Raw genomic sequence first — 27789 nt, 5'->3', positions numbered from 1 at the left:
TGTACATGATCAATGCATATGATATATAAAATTTAAATCGCGACAATCATAAATGTAACGAAGTTTTCGAAAGGTGTAAATTATTATACATAGTATTCTATTCAAGTGGAGGGAAAACAATTTCTATTAAGGCATATAAAATCGAAGTGCATTTAAAATTGCGTCGCGATAAGCGCGACGATTGGTATCCAAATCGGTATGCAGATATTGCAGGTATTGCATACATATCCCGATGTTGTTAGTGCGATTATCATAGACTGAAATTATATTTGTGAAAACTAAAAGAACGAGAATGCAAAGTATATATTAACACTTAACGGTCATCTTTATTACATTATTTGCAAAAAAAACGATAATATTAAGTAATGTTATTATTACATTTGAAAGTAACATTGTTGCGAGCTCTAAAGTATTAATTAGTATCAATCAAGTTGAGACGAAACACGTCGTGAGCCGACCCGAACCGAGCCGAACCAAGTCGAGTCGAACCGAATCAAACCGCCATTATAGTAAGTTACGTATACTATGATGATTTGCATACTGTGGAACGAAAGTATAGCTAAAGCGATGAATAATATAATATTTCCTCAATGAGAAAAAACTATTTAAGACCTAATTGGCGGCAGACGAGAAGTATACATAAATTGCTGACTGTTTCTGCTTGTTTTTATACTGTAATTAGCAAGCAAAGCGTCTGAGACGAAAAGATCGTAGTGGAGAACATCGATCGAACGCGATCATTGAATTCCGCAGATACTTATGTCAGCGTTGCAGTAGTTCTTGATGTGTAAACAATTACAGCTGTGAGTGTCATTCGACAATTCCTGATTATATAAGTCGCATATGAAAAAATGCTATGGTGGAGAAAAAGTGTATGAAATTCTTTCGATTTCTTGCAACGGATGGTGGCTCTTAAAAATGACTGACTCCACTTCTGCCGCTTCTACTTTTGTCAGGTAACATTTGTACATTCTCTCGTATATATCGCATGATCTTTTACAATTGTACCATTTGTTATATATTTTCAAATTGCTAAATAATGTGCGAGATCAGTTTTTATGTAAATATCGCATACAAAGATATTTGTATGCTTCGTGAAAAACGTGTTGTCTTAACCTTACATTGTGTATAAAGTGAGTAAAGAAGGAGAAAGGAGAAAGGAGAAAGTATTGTGTGTATGAGTGTATGTGTTTAAAAAAAGGTAATAGATTTTGAGAGCAGATAGCATTCGTAAAAATATGGAAAAAAGCTCTTAATGAACATAGCTTTTAAAACCAATACTTTCATAATTACATATCTTATTTCGAATATAAAGATCCATGCACATTATTTGTATATATGGGGTCTTCTAGATTGGCTTGCATAATCTTCTGGCTATAATTAAGGATTTTATAAGGTGTTTAATATGCAGTCAACCTCATCCTCATCAGTTTATTGACACTCAAATTATATATATAAAAGCACTTGAAGCATCTGAGTTTAGTTGAAATTTGCATGATCTAATAACCATAATCTTTTTGTTGTAATCAAATAAACAATTTGTAAAAGAATATTCAAGACGGGGAAAAAATTTGGATAAAAGTACATCTTGCAGGATAATCAGCAATACAGTGACTTTATTGAAATGTGTCATTCGGACAGTATTTGTGATATTAAACAATGTCTATTGCATACCTACATATGTGGTATGGATGATGTTATTGTTTCCTGTAAAAGTATATCAACCCCAAGTGTACTGGCGAATCGAAGGTCTATTTTTTCATTGGTTGTTGGCAATGGTGTCTATGTGGACTTGGTCTGCAGGTTACGACAGTAAGTACAAGCGATGCAAATACAAATTGAGAAAGAATAACCAATAAGTAGATCTAAAGATAATATTTATGTTTGTTGTTTATTAGTAATAGAACAAGGTGATGACATACAGGAGATCATAAGTGAAAAAACATTAGTTATAGCGAATCATCAGAGCACTGGTGATGTTCCTATATTAATGACAACGTTTAACGCTAAGGCAAATGTTTTGCCCAATTTAATGTGGATAATGGACAGAATATTCAAATTTACCAATTTTGGAATAGTTTCTATATTACATCAAGATTTTTTCATCGTATCGGTAAGTATGAATTTGCTTCTTGAGAATGTATTAAAGAATTCAAGGATAGGTCCATTATTGCCCATTATCTTCAGCCATTATATATTAGATAACTACAGGGTCGTAAACGAAGGGAAGAAAGTTTAAAACAATTAGAAAAACATCTTAAAGAATCTTACATACCACGAGATAGAAAGTGGATGGTACTCTTCCCAGAAGGAGGCTTTCTATGCAAAAGACGGGAGACCTCGCAAAAATACGCCAAGAAAAATAATTTGCCTATTCTTGAGAATGTGACTCTGCCGAGAGTAGGTGCCATGCAAACGATATTTGACACTCTTGGACCGGTACCGAGAAGAGATATCACGCAGGATCAACAATTAAATAGTCGACCAAGTAAGACTACATTTCGTATTAAAACTCATTCAATATTATATATTAAATCGTTTTACAAAAAGTTTCAAGAAAGTGTGTCTATTTCTCGGTCTCTAAATTAATCACACTGATGAAACTTTGCATGCACAGACCTTATTAATGAATACACACACGTTTTTGTTGTTTCGTTTATATTCTTGTTTTTCGCGTTTTGAGTGACGTCGATTTCATCATTATCAGTATGCATCAAGGAAAAACAAAGGTCTGTGTGGTTCGGTTTTTGTGTGATCAGAAGAAAACAAAACTTGTTGAAGTTATTTCCATAGATTACGCGCATATAGTAATGATGCATTAAAAGATTAAAATAGGTTGTATATGAACGTGGGTAACAACGATATGTTCAAAAAGGAGCGAACATTAGTTATTGATAAAGCGCGATTCGATGGATTTTCTTTTTGATCAAGCTTTCCTTACTCCTAATAATATCCAGATAGCGCGTACTCTCATTCTGAATAATAGAACAGGCGTATATTTGCAAATAAAATAGGATATTAGAAACAAGATTAAAGCCGGCGATTTAAAGAAAATGTTTTGTTTTCCGCTTCTCTTCTTACGCTATTCTTTCACTACTTTACGTTTGTCTTATCGTTAGAGTGAAATAACGAATAAAAATAGAAGATACCATGCAGTATGTAAAGAGAAATAATGAGGAAAATATTCATTATTACGGATTATAGGTTTCTTTTCTTTGATATCTTCTGTTATTATGGATGAATATTAAAATTCGTCGCATAATATCTTCTGTCTTTTATTTGCTTTTTCTCACTCTAATGTGATCACACGGTCAAGTAAACATAAAATAATGGAAATCAGCTGAAGAAGGATATTGAAGAAAATTGAAAAAACATATTAATATTGAAGTTTGACTATAATTTCATTGAAAAAGGGTTGATTTACAATATATTGATGCTTTCAAATTATATGCAAATTTTAACGTAATTGTTGCGAGTGAAGTAAAGCGAGCAGTAAATATTATATGTGATATTCAATATTTACAGATATGACAGTAGCTAAACCAGAAATTAGTTGGGTTCTTGATATAACGATAGCGTATCCTCAAGGTAAGCCGCTTGACTTACCTACTATTGTAACTGGTTCGAGACCTCCGTGCGAGACTGTGTTATTCTATCGACTTTTCCCTAGTTCAGTGGTAAGTAACTTAATGTGAGGTATAATGTCTTCGCACAATTGTGCATTATTGTACAGCGCGATATTCGTAGGTTCCTCGCGAGCCAGAACAATTATCCAAATGGTTATACGACAGATGGGTAGAAAAAGAAACACTCTTGGAACATTTTTATAAACATGGAACATTTCTCGGGCCAAATGGTTCGACTAGAGGAAGTTCCAAAGTACATCAGGATCCACTGAGATTCCTAGTCCTTCATTTATTTTTCATAACTTCTAGTTATATACATTATAGCATGCTTGCGTACGTGCTATCTTGCTTTTGGTGAGATATTTTATACGACGCACGACGATTCGGTTATAGAAGGAAATTGCAGAGTAACGAAATAAGATATTCTTGCCTTAAACAATCATTTTGATGTCTGTACGAGCAACTTTAACGAATGTGCGAATCACCAAACTCAACTAATTATAAAAATATCATCTATGACATATATTTTTATTTAATGCAACAGAGTTGGAAGCACGGGTGTATTTACGGCTTGTGTTATTCTATATATAAAACGTATAATGTTATCTTAAACTTGGTCTCGAAATATCAAACACATTTTATATTTAGTAGTAAAATATATTAAATATCATTAAAAATAACCCACTTTTGTGATTTTAATATCTGCGGCGTGTTTTCAAAATTATTTTTATCGTGCCATGTATCCTCTATACTATACAAAATATAGGTTCCATAACAAAGTTGATTTCACAAATCAATATATCTGTGCATTTTTTAATTTGGTGATGGAAAAATCGTAGAACGAAATCATCAGTGATTTATAATTACTGATTTATAATTTCTTCACTTTGGATATTGTATGATATATAAAAATATTTAATTGTAAATTTAGATGCAGCACACACTCGTGCACACACGCATGCATGCACGCACGAATTGGAAATAAATATCTGAACTCGGTACCTATAATATCGAATGTTATATGATCTCTTTTATTGAGACAGTATAAAATTATTCAAGAAGCTTCTATATGAATATGGCGCTTAGATTATTCATCAATAGTATACGATTTTATGGCCATTAATTCGCACAATCCTATTCTACGTTACATAATAAACATTAACCAATTTTATTTTTTTAGCTAAACGAATTTAAAAATGATGATTTGTATTAATTTTTATTATCTTTACTTATGACATACGGATATATTCGTGCACTTATTCGCACATGTATCTGGAGCCTGGCAGTATATACTAGGTGCGCAACTAAGTTTCCGGGTTTTTTTTATCAATGCAAAATGGAAAATTTCAAGAGAAATACAAAAAACGGTTTATTCAAAATATCGTCCCTCGCTAGCTACACATTTTTGCCATCTCTCTGGCAATACATGAATACCGCGACGATAAAACGACGCGTCTTTGAATCGAAACCATTCATCCAACCAATTCTGCACTTCTTCGAAATTGGCCAAGTGTAGCCCAGCCAAGCCATGCGCCATCGACCGGAACAAGTGATAATCGGAAGGGGCCAGGTCTGGTGAATACAGCGGGTGCGGTAGCAGATCCCATTTCAGCGTTTTGATGGTGTCCTGGACGATGGAAGTGCGATGGCACGGAGCGTTGTCGTGCTGCAATATTACTCGTTCGTGTCTCGTGTCCCATTCTGGCCGTTTTTCGAGCAATGCATGGTTCAAATTTATCAGTTGTTGTTGTCTTGTGTTTGCGTATCATTTTCATCCAATAACGCTTGCAGATCGGCGTCCTCAAATGTTTTTGGTCTTCCGGAGCGCTCCTTGTCCTCAGTGTCGAAATCGCCACTTCTGAAGCGTTTAAACCAATCTTTACAGGTAGTTTTCGATGGTGCATGTTTGCCGTAGGCTTTCTTAAGCAAACGACCTGCTTCAGCTGCATTTTCTTTCAAGTTGAAGCAGAAAAGCAAAGCTTCCCGCAAATGCTGTTTAGTTGGCACAAAACTCGACATCTTTATTGTTAGAAAAAAAATTTTTGCGTTGCGATATGTGTTGGTATTATAACTGGTTATTGTTGACAGATGTCCAAGTTAATAAAAAAACACAACTTTAGACATGTATATCGACTACATGTATCGTTAGCGCCATTCATGTGTGAAACCCGGAAACTTAGTTGCGCACCTAGTAACAAGATCTTTGTAATATTTCGCATTTCGCGTGCATATTTTCTAATATAAGTCGATTATAAGATAATAAAAGTTCTATATAAAATGAGATCGCGACGTGTAGAGTAGCGTATCGATTTATAAAATTTTTTCTATAGAAATAAATAAGAAATAGAGACGCGCTATGCGTGTGTGATGTAACTGAATGATTGAATACCGTACATATATATAAAGGGTGTTCGTAAAGGTTGGGAGCAAATTTATAGTGTGTTAATGAAGTCCAGTAGGTGAAAAAAGTTTTAAGTATCTTTACGGTACATGCAACAAATTTAATTTGTTAAATTATAACAGTAGAAGAACACACTGTATAAATTGCTCTCAACCTTATGGACATCCTATACATGTGTGTGTGTGTGCGCGTGTGTGTGTGTGTGTGTGTGTGTATATATATATCCATCATATATACATATGTGTATATATGATGTATATGTACGTATGACGTATATGTATATATGATGGATTATAACAAAGAGGAGAATTCCTTTTGTCATACACAGAATAGTAATCGAATCTTCTCATACATTGTAAACAAATCGGTAAATTTACACAACCAAGATGTAAAAATTACACGATAAATAACGGAAATTTACTAAATATATAATGTAAATTTACATAATTTCATAAATTTTATACTATTTACTTAGTTATATTTCCATTATTTATCACGTAATTTTTACATCTTAATTGCGTAAATTTATCGAATTTTTTTACAGTGTAGAACTATTCATTTACTTGTGATAAGATAGTAAAGAGTATTTTTCAAGATAAAAAAGTCCATCCTATAAACATACCAGAGAAAATAAAAAAGTAAAGGAATATTTGAAGAATTATATACATAAACATTTTTTAAAAAGTTTATAAACATAAACTTTTTAAAAAAAGTCTTCTCTTTTACTTTTTGCTTTTTTCATTTTTTAGCATCACATTAGAAATTTTATAACAATAATTTGCATTTCTATCGATGCGCGCGCGCGCGCACGCGTGTGTGAGTGACGAGACGTATGGAAAGATGTAAAATGTTAAATGATTGCACATATATTTATATTCTCAGATTCGAATACATATATGAATTTTCCCGTAAATAACATAAACTCTTGTCAGTGCAGTCCGCTTGTGTCACATTTTCTTAAAAAGTTCTCAAGTAAAAATTTTATTTATAAAAGCATAGCATATGTAATTTTTATTTTATTACTTGTGTAAATAATTATGCAATCGTAGTGTATTTATATTCCTCTATTATCATTTATCAACCCATACATCATCTCTATTGAATCTTATCATATAATGATGAAAGATCTTTTTTTTTTCAACTTACATATTTGTTTTAAAACAAAACATTTAAAGATTATATAAATACTTTGTTATTATAATATTATATTATAAATGCTATATGAATTTATCATACGATAGAACGTTAAAAATCAGAAAAGAAACCGATGGCTAAATGTTGGGCTATATATATACATACTTCTTTTTTTACGATATAAGATTTCAATGCATCATAGCAAAGTTCCATACCTGCCAAATGCCATGATATAAGATTCTAAACTATAAAAGTGAATGAAATGTATATTAATGTTAAAATGTACATGTTATTTATTTCTATTCCTTAAAATCTTATATCATAGCATTTGGTAGGCTTAAAACTTTACAGTGATTGAATACAGCATTGAAATCTTATTCTTAATTCTAAAATTCTAGAACTATTTTTACACCATTTTTTTGCTTAAAATATAAAATTTCAATGAATCGCAATAAAGAAGATGTACATTCCAAAGTTCTAACCTAATGTTCTAACAAATGTTATGACATTATAACATTCTAGATCAAGATGAACAAAATGTACATTAATGTTACAATGTACATTTTATTCATTTTTGTTTTATTTTAATTTTACATTATAACATTTGGTAGACCTAGAACTTGAGAATGTGCATCTTCTTTATTGCGATGCATTGAAATTTTATATCTTAAAAAAAGAAATGGTCTAGAATCTGTTATTCAACTGATATCGGACAAGTTGATTATTCTAAAGAAATGTTTCAAGTTCTTACATAAATTTAATAATTAATTAATTTCTCTTATTGCCAATATTTGCCGGCAGATATAACTATTAACGTGTGATTTGTCGAATTAAACGTGATAAAACGTAAATTTTCACTTTTATTTTGATCGGTATTGTATTTTCCTTTTATACTATATTTGATATTTTTAATGATAAATTGAGCGCGTGTAGAGCGCGCAATGTTATGTTCTAGTGATTTGTAAAATATTCTCGATTATTCATACAGTGACAAATAAGTTTGTAGATACACAATTAAAAGAAAGTCGATATAATAGACATCAAATAAAAACACGAAAATATACAATAGTTTATTCATGTGTATTTTACATACTGATGTGTACATATGCATGTATGTTATACATATAATTGTTTTCAAATGGAAGAAATATGAATAATTAATTTAAACAAGATCTATGAACCAACAGGTAGGAATTGATAACTCGTTAAATTGTTAAAAGGATATCAATAAATACAACAATCGAGGACGTGGTTACATACGTTAACAATCGAGTATTACTCGTTATTGTCCTTACTTTTTTCGTTTTAACAAAAACATGTAAGTAATATTGAAAAAAGAAACTACTGTAATACGCAGTATATACGCAATATATCGAGTGTAATTGTAATAAGGAAGCTTAATATACTGTTGGAGATAAAACAATACCTTATCATTAAATTACGTCTTTGGATAACAAAATTATTTTGCTGCACAATAAATTTCAGTGTATATGTCTTACTATGCGATGTTAAAATTTTTTCACGATAAAATATTGGCATTTAATATAAGCATTTTTCACAGTGGCATTTATCAAATTACGTTTAATAGAACAAAGACTGAAACTCTTTTTCTATAAAATGACCTTTGTGGCGCGACAATATTTAATCGCAATATAAAATCGCGGTTGTTATACGACGTTTGCAAGAAAATTCTCCAACTTTCAAAATAGCCTGTGTCCACTTAGATACGGCAAGCGCTGCTGTCTAGAGGTGAGTTTGGCCAACTATGTCGCACAAACCGTAGTAGTTTTATCTAGCTTGTGCTGCGTTTCTTTTTTGTGAACATATGTTTAACATGTATTATGATTTTTCTCGAAATAAATGAATTCTCTTTGCAAGCAACGAATTCGTATAAAATTCTATATGAAACTAGAAAAATCTTTCACTGAAACATTTGAAATGTTGAAAATAATATTCAGAATGAAGCTATGAATGGTGAAAACGATTCACACGAGGGTAGAACTTTGGTTGAGTCAAACGGTTGAATCAAACACATGCTTATTAAAAGAAACGCAACAGTATAACCAAGCAAGATCGAATGATATAGTTTGTGCAAAGCAAATCGCCCTTAGGCAGCAACGTTTGCCGCGCTCCGCTAAATCGATGCATTAGCGAGCTATTTTAAAAGTTCAGCAAGTTTCCGAACAGACATCATATACTTGTCGAAATGTTAATTGCACATAGCTCAAGAATTTGAGAAGCGGCGGGTAACTAATTTCTTTTAGCTATTGTGGCAATACGAATAAGTTAACGTTGTTTGCGTTATGTACTATTATGCAACGCTATATAGCGAGTGCTTAAGATTCCTGGTTAAAGCATATTTTACACTAATCTATGTTACCGAATGCTAGTGATGGTACATGCAAAAAAAACTAATTTATCTTAATGTACAGTGCAAGAGAAAAATATACATGATTTTTAGCAATTTCTCGCTTTGATATTACAACTTGATATGCCTCCAATGAGAAATTAAAAGCCTCAAGCATTCGCAGGTTTTTTTTCATAATGATCATAAAAATTTTGTTCAAGAAAACAATGTAGACACATGCTGCAGTTCGTTACTACAGTCAATCATATTTGAATAATTGGCATCCTAATAGGCGAATAAGAGAACGGAGCAAACACTCGCTGAGAATAATTTTCACAACACTTGACAAAAATTGTAACCATGTTCGGCAAAGAGGTAATATTGAAGAGAATGTATTATGTCAAAAACTGTTAACAATAAGTACGCAAATTCTTAGCAATAATCATAATCAGTCAGTGACAAGATTTGACACAAACTGATAGATAAATTTGATCGATAGATAGATAGTCATAGTTTAAACAACAGTGTTTAAGAACACAAATACAGAGAAGTAGTAACTCATAATGTTTACTAATTCGTATAATAGATACAAGCACTCAACGGAATTTGAAGTTGTCTTTCTTAAAAGCATAGTTTCATAAGAAAAAAATTCCACACATATTAATGTGCATTTTTTAACAAGAAAAACACCCTATATTCATATGTATCACGGTTTTTGCTATACTCCATATAGTGCTTCATTTTTCTAACATAAAATTATAAAATATTTTTTTCTATTTATGTACATATAAATTTCACTTAACAATCATCTCCAAAAGCGCATTCCAAAACTGCGCATGTACAGTAGATTCGAAAGCAATTTGCGCACCATACAGAATAAAACAGGTAGTTCCCCGCGTCTTTATTTTATTCGTCATTTTAAAATCGACATTTTTTTTGGTTATTTTACAAGAGTGATTTATTACAACGCACATAAAAATATATAAATGTAATGCAAAACGAATGCAATTTAACAGCTTATTATCGGTACTTAATAAAATCAATTTCTCCATAAATATAATATAACGCCATTTGTTCTACATCAATTTGCATATGCGTATAACAACGACATAGATAATACAACAAGCACAATCATAAATTTAATAATCTGTAGCAAATATCGATGTTAAAATTATCGATTAAATGATTCTATATCTACTACTATTAGCGGAATTAACATTACACGCATTTCGTACTCTGTATCTGTTAAATCCTTTGAAAAATGAGATATTTGATTCCATTATTTGGGTATATTTCGTATATTACATATTTGGACTAGATAAAGAAATACGATTAAATGTATCTAGAAGAGATATATGAAAGTAATTTATATATATTATATATAACCAAGTGGTCTTTGCGATTTAAATCGTAGAACATTGCGTGTATGAAACCGTATAGCACAGAAAAATTGCAGAAATATTTTATTGCAAGATTGCAAGATTGCAATATTGCAAAGAATGAATTTGTCATTTGCAACATTTCATTTCAAGCATGCTCATATGGTCATGTGATTAGTAAATGTAAATAGTAGAAGAATAGAATAAGAGGAAAAGTTCAAATTACATAGTTTCAATTGATTAATTGCCACTTGTGCTGGTAAGTGATTAGTAGATGCGCGAGACCAACCTATCTAAAGAAATAAAGAAATGCATTGCAGACTAACCATCGAAATCATTTCTATTAAGCTTTTATATCAGCAATGTATGCATGTCAATTCAGTACAAATTAGCACAAGTGATTAAAAATAGCAGTTAAGAATGAAGAAGCTTTTATCTATTCCAAAGCTCATATAAACCGTATGCACGCGACTTCAATTTCTAGTATATTTAGAAGCAAATGACAAATATATATTAATTGTAATAAATTATTTTGTAAAATTATATAACATTATATTATATGTATTGTGTTATGTAGAAAAAGAGAAGATAATCAATCTCATATATTTTTATTCCAATATTTCACAGACGTAATTGTGATATTGATTGGAAAAAAACTTGTGCTGTGAGATTGCAATATTACAACATTGTATTACAATGTAAGAAAAGAGTTTTGTGCTATATGGGAAGTGCCTGTACGAGAGAACATCTTAAAATAACAAAAATTAAAAACTTAAAATACGCGCGCGCACAATCATCAATATCCATCTTGCATTAATTTTTATTTACGTTATTTAAGTACTATTTGCAGTCTAATCAACGAAACATCAATATTTAATGAAATTTTATTCATTTGTTTAAAAGAATAACCATTGACTTTTTAAATAAATATCAATATGAATAAAGATAGTGCATATTTTTTAATACTTCTATCATTTTACAATTTACCATTTAGAAATATCGTATTATACTCAGTTAACCTTTCGCGCGGTGCGCTTATGAAAACATGTCGCTTCTTTGGCTGTATATGTCATCTTTTTTATAAAGAAATCTAAAGTTAATGCAACAGTATAGTACAACGATACAACATAACAATGACTCTACAGTAATAAAAAAGAAATGTTACATATAATTCTTACGCGATAAAACAATAGTGAAAACTATTTGATCTTAAATATTATTGTTAATCATTTTTTAAATAATGCTCTATTAACGGTTTGCGTTACTTTGTATTTATATATAAACTTAAAACATTGCAATGCCAATCATTGTTTGCATGCCGATTATTTTTGTTATTGTAACTGTAAGATATTTACTATAAATCTACCTGTTGGACTCTCATATGAGTCAAACTTTAAACGTAGAATTCTGACACTAAATTAAATCAAAGTCGCGAATATACATCATAAATACATATAACAAATTAATATTATTTTATTATAATTCCCGCTTATATATGAACTTAAAATAGATATACGCGCTAGGTATTGTATAACTTATATTCTGATTCTTATGCATATATATATTTGAACTGACTTTCGGTTAATCACTAAAGATAGAGAGCAAAATTTACCGTCTAGTGAAATTTAAATCAGATACAGCATGTGCAATTACAACACTGTGTGTAAAATGTTTATTATATATATATATACATATATATATATATATATATATATATAAATGGAGATTTAAAATTTCATTCCTTATATAGTATTTATGATCGTTCACCCTTAATATACACCAGACGTCAACATTTCGGTTTAAGACTTTTCGAGTCATACATATCATATCTAGGTTTCTACATCATGATTACTGATAAAAAATTCTATTGCTATATTAGTTATTGTTAATATTTTAGCTATATTTTTAATCTTTGAATGTCAATTGTTTAAAGATGCGAAACTATGAAGCATAGTCCTGATGCACAAACATTTAGATACAACGCGTACAGCCTGAGAAATCTTGAAATGAAAATGCATTATTGACATCTGATATAATTGCGTAAACATGTGACTAGGAAACAAAAATATTAATAATTTTATAACCATCTTTCTGTCGTTAAATGTATAGGACTTATAGCTCAGTAAACATACATACAAATGCTACGCGCGTACAGGATGTTTCATTTTATATGTTAATCTGAAATATATACAAATGTATACAAAAAGAAAAGCACTCTTCAAGAAAATGTTTCGGGTAAACGTTGCTTAGTTTTAAGGAAAAAAGAAATTGGTGTTACAAGTTGACGTTGGATGGAAGCATTAAGATTATATGAAGATTATCTTGGAATTTTTTAATAGAAACTTTAATAAAAAATTTTTTATTGCATATTCTTGTAGCTAATGTCGAAATATAGAAAATATATATAAAATAGCATAATTAAATTCTTTTTCGTTGAGAACTTCTTGATATATTTTGCATTTTATCATAATATTTTTTATATAAAACATGAAATACCTAATATGCTTTTTAATTCCGTTATCTTCATATTTTTATACGTGAAATAACGAGAGAAATCGATTAATGTAAAAGATATAAAAAATTGTTAAAAAAAATTTCATTACATTTTGTAGGTGCATTGATACACTTTGTAAAATTGTAAAAATTAATATTGCCAATCGATTCAGCGATTTTCTGATGAAATGACCAATATGAATATCTTTTTTTCCTGTTCTCGCAACTTTTGCCTGAAGCATTTTTTAAATATTTTTATTCGAAATATTTCTATACGCGTTACGTTCTTATATATGTTCAGTTATACTACATAAAAGATCTGATATGGTAATAGCACACAGTATGGAGAAAACGTGAAAATTTATGAGAAAATAATCCGCTTCTCTTGCTGTACTGCTCGAGGATTATACTGCGTATGTTTTCATCATTTTAATTAATCCAAAACGTTTCCTGCATGATATACAAGTGTACATATTAATGAACCTTTCCTGTTTGTTGCAGCCTTACAATCTCTACAGAAGATATATTATTATATAAAATAATTTACCCCCCCCCCGCCCTTTCTCCCCCCTCCCTCTCTCTTCCTCCTCCTTTTTTTCTCCCGCCCTCTCACTCAGTTTCTGTCAATTGTTACTCTCAAATATAAATGTGTACTTACAAAGTGCATAGTGTATGTATATTTTACCATATATTATTATTGAGAAACAACTTATTGCAGTTATGACTTGTATAAAAGTATTTCTAATTATAGATTATCCGAACTGATAATGTTGCAAATATCTAAGAGCATGTTAGTAAATTTCAACATTTATTAAAATCGTATCCCGACAAAACAATTTCTATGATGATGAAGAAAATTCGATTCGAGCGACATAATGCTTTACTTACAACCTGGCATATATGCAACGTATGCTGTGCGCATCAAACAGCACTCTATATATCACATGATTGGAGTAGCAGTGGTCAGATCCCTATTTCTAAACCATCTTTATAAATGTATATAAGCTATATTACTACACATTTCGACATCTATATAATCTATTTGTACTATATGTATTCTTGAACACTCTGTGTCAGATGCACACGCCTTAATACTTCAAGTACGCACATTTAGGGCGTACTCAAGGCGTACGCAGCACTGGACTTGTGTCTTAAGGCGTACCTGATACCGAATGTATTTTGTAATCTATTAAACCAGTGTATATTGATGAAGAAATATCCCATTTTTTCAAAATAAAACGGAATATAAGAGATGTTACATCACTCTTAAAAAAAAAAAAAAAAAAAAAAAGAAAGATTGAACGGTATAGTTTTATGAGATAGAAACAATGCGAAAAAAGATATTCGGCACGGTTCTATTAGTACTGGAAAAACATTAACAATATTCATAACGTACGTAAAAAATGATTAATAAATTCTGAAGAATTCTTGCCTTAGGTTTTCGCAAGTTCTCTTATTTCGTAATTCTTCCTTCTATTGTGTTATCGAATAAAATTTGTCGAGAAGTTAATCGTCGCTGTCGGCGTAATCGTCGCTATTGCCACTGTTGTCATATCTCAGTTGTTGTTGCACACAAGCATCCGGTGAATTCACTAATAAATTTACATCTTTGATCATATTCACCGAGTTGTCCATTAAGATGTCCACATTTGACAATAACTTTGATGACACATTACTGTGCGACCTGTGAAAAAAAAACATTGATGAAATATTAAGGATACATGATGTCTCAAAGTTAAATGCTCAATCTAATAATTTACAAGTAAGAATGAGAAAAATAAATATAAATTTGGAAATACTTTATTATAGATCAAAACAATTTTTTTGCTCAAGAAAATGAATAAATGTTACTACTGGTTTTACATCATATCTATGGTAATACTATTACTTCTTTCTCTTATATGCAAAGTGATCCATTATAATGTAAATGGATCTGAAAGTATGGCAAATAAATAAGAAAGTAGCACATGTGGAAGATAAATTGTTTCGAGGAGAATATTAAATACTGCATGCGTTTATTTTAAAAGTGGAGGTGCTTCAGAGATTTCTACTTCAACTCGGTTCATTTTAATAAAACTAGAAATATAACATTGTGCGCACTATACACGCTTAATTCAGCATTAAAAATATCAAATGTAATATAAAAGAGAAATACAACTGATTAAAATAAAATTTAAGATTTACGTTTTATCTATACGTTAATAATTATATATAGTCTATATAATTATCGGCACATATATTGACAATAAGAGAAATTAATTAATTATAAAATTTATGTAAAAACTTAAAACAATTCTTTATAATAATGAATTTGTTAATATCAGCTGAATAGACCTTTCTATAGACCATTTTTTTGTTTAAGGTATAAGATTCCAATGCGTCATAGTAAAGAAAATGTGAATTTTAAAATACTAAGTCGATCAAACCTTATAGTATAAAATTCCAGTGTCCAAAATTAAATAAAATGTTCATTTTAACATTTTTGACCATTTTTTTCTTTAGAATATAAGATTTCAATGTATCGCAGTTCTAGTGCTTTTTTAAGAGAGGATTATGTATTTTTCTTAACATGAAAAGAAAATGAAATTTTCATTAAACAACCCATGAAATAAATGTAAAATGAGCTTAAATATTAATTAACTAGTGTTAATTTATGCGAATACATGCATTTTTTCCCCATGCTTTTTTATTCTTTACTTACTGAGCTGTAGATGATGGTTACATATCATCATCACACAGCCTGCAAAAAATGTACCATTGTCATTATAATCGTGATAAAAAGAAAGTACGTCAGTTGCCGTAAAATATTAAATATCTGCTTATCTATAATACTATAATATATATGTGCAACGATTATCAAACTGCAATCGTGCGTAATATGTAGGTACTACGAATATTACGTGTAACATTGAAAAATTTACACAAGAAAAGTTATAGTATATTGGATTATATAGCCACTTTTTTGATTGCGCACTACGCATCAAACGTAAAGTTTAGTTGCAATGTTTTAATTGCGATTTGAAACTGACAGATTTATGACAGTTTTTGTTTTTGAGATGTATGTTGATACTTACATTTGTTCTTGTTGTTCACTGCCATTTTCTTCAGCAACCAATAATTCATACTCTTCCGCTGCAAACCGATCCCAATCAGAGAGCTGCAAAAATATATATATATATATATATTTTTTTTTTTTTTTTTTTTTTTTATTATTATTATTATTATTATTATTATTATTAACTTGTACTAATAAAACGCATTATAAAGTTACTTCTATAATAGTAATACGCATACAGATCTTCCGTCAATTTCGTTGTACCGGTGCATAAAATTGAATCTGGATGATTTGTAAAAATTACAGAAAGTTGTTTTTTCTCGAATAATAAACTCCACGCAAGACAGTGTGTATGCATAGTCGAAAAGTGTAAATACAATTTTTAATCATGATTTTCGAAATGCCTCATAATCAAAAACAAAAGTGGTATATGTCTGATGTTGATATAGCGCTAAATTAAATTTATTAAATCAAATTTACAGATGTTGGAAAATAATAAAATTAATAAGGATTACGCACCTCGTGACCATCAACATCGTGATCTCTCGTCGAGGCAAAAGGATCCCTTTGTTCGTGATCCAGGTACTTTTCCAGATTGAAGAAAGTATCAAAGAAAATGGACGTCATTTTACAATTTTTCAAGTCGCTTAATGATATTTTGCCTGGTGTTGCCGGATGAATCATATCCAACATCTGAGACACATTATATTCTTCCATTACTTTGTGTATCGCGCTTATCACGCTTCCCGACATATTCAATTCGTATAGTATCAACAATTTAGAATTCCATTATCGATATGTAAGCCTCTATAATTCTCATGTTACCTGACAAAGGCAGTCTTCGAAAGGCAATGTTTCCAGACCAATCGCTTCCATTCGATGTAATTGCTCTTCATAAAAGTATTCCAACTCGTACATCGACAAATAACCATCGCCATCGAGATCCATGCATCTATCGACGAAAAATTATAACACGTACTAAAAGGCAAACGGCACAACTTGTAAGTTCTACTGTCTTTCGTATGATCGACGCGAAATAATTACCTAAACCAATATTCAATAGCAGTTGGATGATTTTTATCTTCTTCGCTGAGAAGAAACCACACAAACTCCGTATAACTCATCTTATCTTCTGGTTGTTGCGTATTATTACTGCCCTTTATCCTACTACCTCTTGTTACAGCACCGCTAAATATCCTTTCGATCATTCGGGTCGATAACGCTGAAGATAATTTAATGTATCAAAATGTGTTAAAGACTCGCCTTAAATTAGTTATATTGATGTATATATGTATGTATAACGATATATTCAAGTGCGAAACATGCTTCCTCACCATGATCGTTGTGCCTTGTTAAATCCATTTTATCTATGAAAAGGTCGTGATCGCGATCCAACTCCCAGAATTTGCAATATATCACATAGAAATGTTCATAGCTAAAGTAGGCGGTGACTTGATTGATATCTTCCTCGTGTTCAAGCACGGCGATCACTGCCAGCAGATTGCTCCTTCTTAATTCCGCGACTGAAATCTTGCCGCTCCAATTTCGGTTCACGCAATAAAATATCCTGGCAATCACCTACAATTTTCACAAGTGTCCGTCAACGATTAATCTGATCCATAATTTACACACGGGTAATTTGCAAGGTTTTCATTAACGAGCGCGATCAAATTCTCAAAAATTTAGATGTACTAGATGTGAATAAAAAAATATGTTAGGTGTATGTTTTCAGTCTTGTTTCTTATCGCTCTAAAAAAATTATTCAACATTCAAATATTTCCATTTTTTTGTGGTCTTCAAGTTGATATTAAAGTCTTGAAAATGTCATGACATAAGATAAACATAAATGACATCATAAATTAATTAATTTAAAAAATTTGTTTTGGACACATTTTTGTTTGATTTTTTCAAAATTTCGATGTAATGTACATTTTTTTAAATTGGATTCGTATTTAGTGCACAAAAACCTATGAAAAGCTCCTTTTTTTCCAGATAATAAAAAGAAATGTCTACTTTTGCGGATCAATATAATTGTCAAGCTAAAAGCCGTAGGTAGTTTAGTTGAAAAAATTTTGATCGGAGAGATGAAACAGTTATTCCGTACAAACCGTGTGCACATAACGGGAATGGAATTCCGTAGCTTCTTTTAAAAATGTCAATCCTGGATGCGTTTCCACTACGTCCTGTACGAGTGGAATTAAATCCTCTGGAAGGATATTGCTCCGAAGTGCTCGAGTGACAATTCTGACAAATTTACTAGCTGCATCGTGATGAGTAGTTGTTAGTCTGTAACAGTAATAATATGAATTGCCAATTGAATTTATTACAAAAGTTATTCAAATAAAACATGCACCACGATTATAGGTAGACGTAGATCCACGATTTTATGAAATAAAATCTAATTTCCATCTAATTTCCGCTTTAACTGTAAAGAAGAAATATTGAATTTACTTATCGCAACTAGCACATTTCGTAATTTTATCATAATTGAGAAAAAGTATTTATATATGTATACATTGTCGCTTGTGTACAATATTTCGAATAAGAAATATAAACATTGCGTTCTATATCTTACTCTTTCCAAAATTCCAAGAAAGCATTCATCTCGACGTATCCTTTCTGTTCACCGTCCGCCGCTAAGAAAAGCGGTACTTTCCAATATAAGGGCAAGTCACAAGCCTGCACAAATAACAAAATAGGTACGATATAATTTGCAGGATATACAAAATAAGAATCAGACCCTTCAAAAAAGTCTTTTGACTTTCCCTTGTATTACATATTTATTATACAATTATAAACAATAGAAGAATATTATGTTGATGTACCGTGTATTGTATTAACAATATAATATTATTTTTCTTACTCTAACATGAGTTATTGAAGGTAACGATCGGGAAAATTCTAACCTTTGTGATGGTACAAAATTGCACGCGAGTAGCACGACAATTCGATAAACTTTGAAAGGCTGCGGTAATCTTCGAGACGGTCATTTCCAATTGTGAGAGAGGAACTGGCTTTCCTCCAGGAAAATAAAATCTGCAAAAAAAAAAAATAAATAAATAAAATAAAAAAAGAACAGAATACATTATTTTAAAAATCGATAATTTATCTGCTATTTGTGAAATTAACTCAATCAAATCAGGACAAGATGCTTGTCATATTCCATGTGATACAATGTATACAAACCTCGGTATGTAAACATTTCTATTGGCTTTGACCTGTCTCTGTAAAGTTGTATGTGGCGGCAAATTCTTTTGTTGAGTCTTTTCTCTCGTATAAGTCTAAAAAAAAGCGATACAATTTATATTTCAAAAAGTTTTACCCAAAGAAAAAAAGTATAATATCTATCTGTAAACTACTGTTACTGGCTACAATCGATGCTGAATTGAGCGAGAAATAATAAGAATGTGTGAGATATCTTTTTTAAGACTCACATTTCACGGGTTTGTTATAACTCAAATCAAGGACATGCGCAGACATTCTATTACCAGACATCGTAGGAAGATTTCGAAGAATGCAAAGAGGCGATTAATGCATCGCCGCACCTCAGTGTCTTACGATAGATTACATCACAATTGTTACATGATTGCTCTTACTCGATTCACGTAGCGATTCACGTAGCGATTCGATAACGGCATGTTACCATGAGAAATCTTTACACAATATCAAATACCAAAACATCAAGATAGAAATAGATGAAAAAAAATTTCTTTTTTTCCTCTTCTTTATTTTATTATTAAAATTAAAACATTCTCAAAACTATTATCTATAGAGTAAGAAGATTGGATGTAGATTGGCAACCAGTTTTAGATCAGTCATTATATTTGAATTTAAAAACAATCGTTAAAAAAATAGTTACATCAAATCAGACGTCTCTGAATGATTTCAATTGGGAAACTTTCCATAAGCTATACTCGAGCAATATGCATATCCACGTAATGTTTATATCAATGCAAGCTTATCCACCTCTCTACGGATTAGTGGGATAATAAAGATAACTTTCTTCCATAAACATCGCATTCTACTAATAATGTAAAAAATATAAAAATTCAAAAAAAAAAATAAATGACTATTTTTTTTATTTTTGAAAAGTTAAAGTCGGGAAGAAATTACCTGAGCTTTGCTCTGCACCTCGTGGCCACTTCTCCACATGTTAATGGCCGGTTGCCGTGGACCACGCTTGTCCAATAGCAATTCGCTCGGGCATTTCTCAAAGATAAGTACGCGCTCTGCCACAGAACCCCTGGTAAGAAATGGTCTCACAGGATTGTTGCCCATTGTCGCCGCGGCCGCTGCTCTTATATGCTGTTTCTGTTGGTTAGTCAATTCCGGATGAGGTACTGTTTGCTCGAGACGTGGCCGCAAAGGAGTGATTCTCGGTCCCCATTTAGACGTCACCGAATCCTTGTCTGAATCCTTAATGTCCTTATCCTTTTGTATCTCCATTTCAAATTTTGTTTTTGCGCTAGAAACCAATTGCTCTGTGGTTGAATTGTACGAATGACTGGAAGCCCGTTGTTCCTCGAGCCTCTGCTGTGTAGGAGGATTCTGTTGAGCAGCTTGGTATCTAACCTTAGCGTAATCCACCGCTGACATAGTCGATAAATCATCCTTGCTGAGCGACTTCGATTCGTTAACTAACGGAATATGACTTACGATGACGGCGCTATTGGATGCACTCGCTGGCGAACTGGATATTGCAGAGCTAGATACTATTGAGCTAGTTCTATGAGAATTATGGCTTCCAATAATAATTTGCTTGACCGATTCAACTTTCGGTTTCTCGCGCTTGATGGCCGGTTTTTGTCTATTGCGTATAGCCGTTCTTTCGGGTTCCTCTGTGATGACGGCACCTGTTTTCAACGCGTTTATCAATCTTTCTTCCTCCCGCGCGACTTCGTCCAGATACGCGCATCTCGAATTTGTTTTTGTCACGATCGATCTCTTTTCATCTTTTGCTGGTAAAACTTGTGCCGCATCCTCTTGCTGGGTTGTTTTAACTGGTGTACGAGAAACGTCTGTAATTCTTTTGGTATCGTTTAGTTTGTTTTTCAATGGCCACGTTGTCAGCCCCGAACTCGTCGAGTGCAACGAATCGATATTTAACGAAGAACTGATGGGCGATGTCGCGATTAATGTACTAGTAGGTCTCCTTTGCTGTGTCGCTCTTTTAGAAGGTGTCAGATCAGCTGGAAAAGTGGTCTCAATTGTTTCCAGAAGGATGTCACAATGATGAGAGCTGGGCGTCTTCGCGGTAATTTGGGGCTTTACTATTTGCGACGGTTTGTTCGGAAACGACGAGATAGGAGATAACAAAACATTTGTCAATTTTTTTGGATTATCGGTCGTAATTGTATCGTTTTTCATAGAACCAGCCACCTGCTGCTGTTGCATGGAATTTCTCTCAAATTTCTGCAAGGCAAATTGTATGGAAGACGGTAATGGCTTTGACGGCGATCTTTGCTTGAAAGCAGCTATTCTAGCTTTATCTTCTACTACAAAGTTGTTGACTAGTTTTTCAAGATTACCATTGTCTAAATTTGGCGTTTGGGTGAGTATATCTACTGTTGTCGGAGAAGAACATCCAAGAGATGGTAACATCTTACTACCAATGTTGTTCACAGCGATGGTATTCCCGACAGCGGGCAAATTACAAGGTGTCAATGCGCTGCCAAATTTATCAACAGCCGTTGCGTTGCTGTGGCAAGTTAAGATCTCTGTCGGTGCTAATCCACGACTCTTCCACGTCTGATAAATCGCCTCTGCGTGATCGCTAATCTGCTTGGCAATTGCGGCAATATCTTCCTCACCGGAAGTGGACGTATCCGCGGGAAATTTCTGACGTAGATCATGCTTTGCAGTGGCAGCCATATCATGGAGATGTCGTCGATGTAGTTGCGGATGACGGTCTAGTAAAAAGTTCACCGCCTGACCGTTTAACTCAACGGACTGATCTAACACCAATTTGACCAGCTTGGGACTCTCACGAATCGGTACGACGTTAATTGGAATTGCATAACTAAAATGAATTGTTTGACAATCTACTAAATTTTGTTCCAAATGTAACTCGTTCGCGAAGCATGCATTTAAATCCAAATGGTGCACTGCTCTGCTGGAATACGGATCGATGATCGCTGACACAAAGAGATCACGTCGGGTTGCGTATACCCGGTGACCCCAGGATGAAGATAACAATGATGACAAAGATTGACACTGTTCCGCTGTTTCAGTCGACGATGTTCTTGAAGATTGTTCAAGTGTTACTGCTATCGCTGGCATATTTCAGGCCAAACTTTCCTATAATTTTTCAATACGTGATCCATCATCGTTTTTTCTTTTCCGTATCTCGCTTTGTTTTCTCGCCTTTTGCTTTTGTCTCTCTTATACTTATTGCCGTGATTGTTAATATTATTATTTAGGAATTTTTTAAATAGCGTGTTGAAAGAAACGATGCCCGACGTGTTCAAGATGTGGTTCGCAGAACTGAAGTGGCGATCTGAAACAATATTAATCAAAATCAATAAATGAGTTACAAAAGAGAGATCAAAGTCAGAGATATTGAAATTTTTGAGCAAGTCATCATCATCGTCGCCGTCTAGACTATTTCTATTTTTGTTACAAAGTCTTTTTCTAAACTGTTTGTAGGGTTAAATTTTTTGACACAAGCGAGATAAGCTACCAAATACGACTGCAAAGGTCGATCTTTATCCGAAGAAGATGATACTCGGCGTATGATGGAATTTGAAGGGTATTGTGTATTATGTCATGAATTTCTCTCGCATAATCAAACGACTGATTTTAACAAATTCTGCACCCAACTCGATCGACAAATTGAAAGAAATCGTTAATGAGAACCGTCCAGATTTATGTTTTGCATGCCAGATGGCAACCAGTTTTGGAGTGCCAGCTTTACATGCCTGCGGCATGTACAGCACATACTTTCAATTTTGACTCCTGAATAAAAGAAATTGAACTTGTCCTTCTGGACAGATATAAATTTTGTTTTATCGCTTATTTTACATATTACTTGTTTACGTTTTTTCCATTCGTTAAATATCAATTAGGTCAATCGATTTAACTGAAACAATGCGTAAGATTAGCAAATATATTGCACAAAAATATTATTTATATATTATAATATTTCAAGACATCATAATCCTTTGTATGCAATCCGATACAGAAAAGATTATTTATAGACAAGCTACATACATATTGATATATTTCGTATCCTATACTATATTTCGACCACCACTGTCGACTCTAATAATCTCATTAGTGTTCTCGATGATCGATGATTAATTATGGTCTAATTGGTGTAAAAGGGCTCATATATCGCGACAGATCAGTCGCTTCTCTGCTTAGCAACGATATCGCCAGCATCGCGCGTGTGCGAAACGATAAAAAAAAAGTTTAAAGAATATCGTCGATCACTATCGCACGAAGGTTCCATGTACGTCATTAATCGATCGACAAGTATGGATATAAAAAGAATTGCCCATATTACCACCAAACGTGATGGCATTCTTATTTTCCGGCAATCAATATTGACGTATCTTTATTTTTCTCTTTCCTTTTTTCCATTCTCCTTCCATTTTCTCACTCTCTCCCTTTAAATTTTAGTTTCTTTTGCTTTATATTGGCTTTGTTTTATTTGCGAAGCTGTAATTAACTTTTACCATTTATTTTTCTCTACTCTATTCTCTATACTCTATACTCTATGTTTTGCCATGAATTTAATTTTAACTTTGTGAGTTAGCTTTGAAACTTCCATACTTGTACATGCGTCGCCTTGTTACTTGTGTATATAGGTTCGTTTTAGTTTATTCTTTAGTGAGAAGTACCGAGAGATGAGACGATAGTGTAATAGTAATGATGGTGATAACAATGACTATAAACGACAAGAAGGAAAATGAAGGCGACGAAGAGAACGACGACGATGACGAGAGGTATGCTCCGTCGGGCGACTTCGTCGAGTGTCGTTTGCGCTCGACCAGTGCTAAGAATACCGCGGCCAACCATATTTGGCAATGAGACCGCGTGATCGCGTAGCCCGTGCGAATACGCTGAAAGAATCAACTTTTCCGTCAGCTTTTCTTGCCTTTTTTTTCAAAGAAAAGAAAATCTTATAGTGCATAGAGTAAAAGAAATCTTATAGTGTATCGAATCTAATCAAACTTTTAAATTTGTGTTAATTCGCAAATACACCTGTCACAAATAATTTTGTACAAGCTATTTATTACAACACTGTGTTGCATTAGAATGAATGCGTAATTAAATGTGCTTATTTCCAATGGACCGAAAGAAGTAGACAGTTCTCGAAGAAGCGGATCGCGTTAAGAATGCGACTAATCGCAAGCAAAGAGAATAAAAGATCCGTAAAACCGTCTTGATACCTCGGGCAGTCTGTACCGACGTGTTCTCGCCGTAGTGTCGTGGAGTTAAATGTCTAATGCCGTAATTGGTAGCTCGTAGCTCGTGAGCTTTAAGAAAACTAATTGATTCTGTTCGATGTTATTTCTCGTTTGTGCAACAAAATAACATCACACAGAATTCATAAATCATTGTAAAGAAAAACAATTTAATTAATATATAGTAATGTAATATTGGTTACAATTGCAGCTATCAAAACATATCAAGTTGGCACCCCAACTTTCGAAAAACATGTCTAAAAAAGTAAATTAAAAAAAAAAATGTATTAGAATTTTATGCTATTCTTTTTGCTCTGACATTCTGCAAAAAGATGGCCAAAAATTGAATTTGACTCTTTCGTTATTATTCATTATTATGGACGATTGCAGTCGCTCGCCGAGAAACGACCACTGGATACAACGAGCGATTATAGTTGCTCGACGCATACAAAATTATAGTGCTCATACTTTGAGATAATAAGCATACAATATATTTTGACGTTAAAATGCAAAAATTGATGCAAAAATTGATGCAAAAATTCATCTCGTTTTTTTAATCAAAATTTACATATAACAATTATTTATTTTTAAATAAATTAATTATTAATTAATTAAGTACATAGTCGTTTTGTTCTACGAAATATGCGCACAGCCTTATACAGCTGTACTGTGCAATGCGTTTCGCGGTAGAGACGACCGTAACGAAAGGGTTAAGTTAAGAAATACAGATAATAGATGTGATGATGCTAGTTTTCGACTTTTATGTTAAAATACTTCCGATATTTATTATTGATTCTCAAAATATCCTAGTTCCGAATTATATTACTCAATATTTAAGTAATAATATTTAAGTAATATATTTAAGTAATATATTTAAGTAACAATATATATATTTAAGTAATAATAATAGCTATGTCAGATACATTATGCGTGCAGATTCTCTATTATTTTTCAATTTATATCGCAAATCGAAAAATACCGTTTTTAAATATATCAAGCACAATAAATTCTCAAAACATTTTAATTTAAAAATCAAAATCGATAAAGCAGTCAATCAATTTAACGTACTTTAACTTAACACCGGTACAAGTCTATTTTTTAACATAAATATTAAGCAATAAATTCGGGACTAGAATATCTCGAAAGCAATAAATATAAAATGTTTCAATGTTAATTTCCTGCGAATTCATTAGAGCAATAAATTCCACATTAGGGCAATAAATTAGCAATAAATTAGCACTTAATTTTGTCCGAATTTGATTTTTAATAGTGAGAGTAGCAAGTAACGGAGATGCCATTTTATAGATGGCTTTACTATCGGTATAAAACTTAGATTTTTGTTGAAAAATATCTCCCCAGATTCTATAGATTCTGATGATTGGATTTCTCTATCTCATAAATGTTTTAAGGTGACCGGAATAAATAATAATCAAAAACTGAAATCTTGCAAGAATAGCGGTTGATTTGACATAAGATACTCCAATCTAATTGCAACCATGTGTACCAAGCATGTTGGGAAACATTTTGGAAATTCCAAAATCAACTCGTTTTTTTTAGTGTGCCTTTTATGTTTGACGTTTATTATTAAGTTGAATTAAAATCTAACATGATTTGAACTGAAATCTAACATGAATATTATTTGAAAAATGATCGCAGACACAGAGCTAAATAAATAAACACACTGCTGCCCAAATGATTGTAATTAGATACAAAATTATTTTTAGTAATATTATTACTGAAAAGAAATATTACAACTTCTTAATACAGTTAGTTGACAAAATTGTAAGTAGCAACAATAAATTAATGTATTCAAACAAAGGTAAGACAAATAATATAACTATTAGTTACAATTGTAAAATAATTATAATATCTTTCTAGATACGTACATATATCCTATCATATGTTTCAAATGTATCATTGCGTATAATAAGATTCCATTATTTCTCACAATAACCATTTAATTAATTCTTAATATCACTCTCTTCCAGTTTATATAATTTTCTCTTTCAATTTTATACAACTATAAATAGAGAAACAGAATTTAATTAAACAAGTTTACAACAATAGCAAATAGAGTACCATTTGAGTAATCGTCTTTAAATCGATGTTTTTTTTATGTTTATAAAAAATAATAATATAAACGTAATTAATTATTTGTGTGAGGAGCGCGATGGTATTTCTTGGCACTCAAACGGTTAAGTTACTGAATTTAAATATATATCATACTTACAAAAAAAATTGTAGAAATGCAATTAATTGATACAAGCTTTAGCGTATACTACATTTTACTATAAAAACAAACAGAAAAAGAGAGACAAATAGAGAGAGAGAGAGAGAGAGAGAGAGAGAGAAATAGAGACAGAGAGAGATAGATTAATAGATGCATATAGCAGGGTGAGGGGGGGAGAAAGAGAAAAACGATCGATACGTCTAAGAATCATAAGTGTCTTTCCCTTTAACAGAACAAGAATAGAATCTATAGGAATTCTACCATACCATAGCAGTACGATGATTTCTAATGCAGAGAGAACTGGAACTGTCCGTTTTCTCCGTTTGTAAATATCACATTTTGTCAGCTCGGACAACACATGCGAAAAAAAGCTAGGAAAGAAACTGATCACTCGGAAGAAAACTTCTAGCTCATGTTCAAGTCAAATCTATAAAGGCAAACACACTCCAGGCACGTAATTGAGCCAGTTGAACGTAATATGTATGGCCTACACGACCGCACCCGCACTAGCACTCACACAAGCTATTGCTCGTCATTACGCATTGAGCCAACTACATTAGGTTCACGTTTGTCATTTGCCATGCATTCGCCGTTCACTATATTACACCCGCCGTACCGCACCGTACCGGACTGACTAGAACTGACTCAGTCAGACTAACTTGAAAGTATGATAATACAGGTCCCTGATACTGCCCAGTATGAAACCCGTATCAGAT

At 32.2% G+C, this 27789-nt stretch overlaps 2 protein-coding genes across 4 annotated transcripts; one reads left to right on the top strand and one right to left on the bottom strand.

Moving 5' to 3' along the window:
• Positions 1–438: 438 nt before the first annotated feature.
• Positions 439–14675, top strand: LOC105671493 (acyl-CoA:lysophosphatidylglycerol acyltransferase 1-like). The gene is made up of 6 exons (XM_012365719.2): positions 439–956; positions 1595–1812; positions 1899–2113; positions 2212–2488; positions 3526–3677; positions 3748–14675. The coding sequence occupies exons 1-6, from the start codon at positions 844–846 to the stop codon at positions 3982–3984; spliced, it is 1212 nt and encodes a 403-aa protein (XP_012221142.1). The 5' UTR covers positions 439–843; the 3' UTR covers positions 3985–14675.
• LOC105671489 (uncharacterized) lies at positions 8207–27789 on the bottom strand. Of its 3 annotated transcripts, XM_067357700.1 has the most exons (13): positions 27340–27789; positions 20549–22931; positions 19622–19716; positions 19342–19471; positions 19011–19114; positions 18544–18721; positions 17770–18013; positions 17480–17657; positions 17261–17387; positions 16955–17128; positions 16455–16537; positions 16082–16120; positions 14852–15064 (listed from the first exon to the last, which is right to left on the bottom strand). In XM_067357700.1, the coding sequence occupies exons 2-12, from the start codon at positions 22712–22714 to the stop codon at positions 16099–16101; spliced, it is 3501 nt and encodes a 1166-aa protein (XP_067213801.1). In that variant the 5' UTR covers positions 22715–22931; positions 27340–27789; the 3' UTR covers positions 14852–15064; positions 16082–16098. The 3 variants fall into 3 exon arrangements, with proteins under 3 accessions (XP_067213800.1, XP_067213801.1, XP_012221136.1); XM_067357699.1 differs by lacking the exon at positions 16082–16120 and having other exon boundaries at positions 8207–15064; positions 27340–27788; XM_012365713.2 differs by lacking the exons at positions 14852–15064; positions 16082–16120; positions 16455–16537 and having other exon boundaries at positions 16969–17128; positions 17261–17413.

The sequence above is a fragment of the Linepithema humile genome, chromosome 6, assembly GCF_040581485.1.
Source record: "Linepithema humile isolate Giens D197 chromosome 6, Lhum_UNIL_v1.0, whole genome shotgun sequence".
Classification (NCBI taxonomy): Eukaryota; Metazoa; Arthropoda; class Insecta; order Hymenoptera; family Formicidae; genus Linepithema; species Linepithema humile.
The sequence above is the reverse complement of the archived record's forward strand: the minus strand, read 5'-3'. Positions and strand labels throughout refer to the sequence as shown.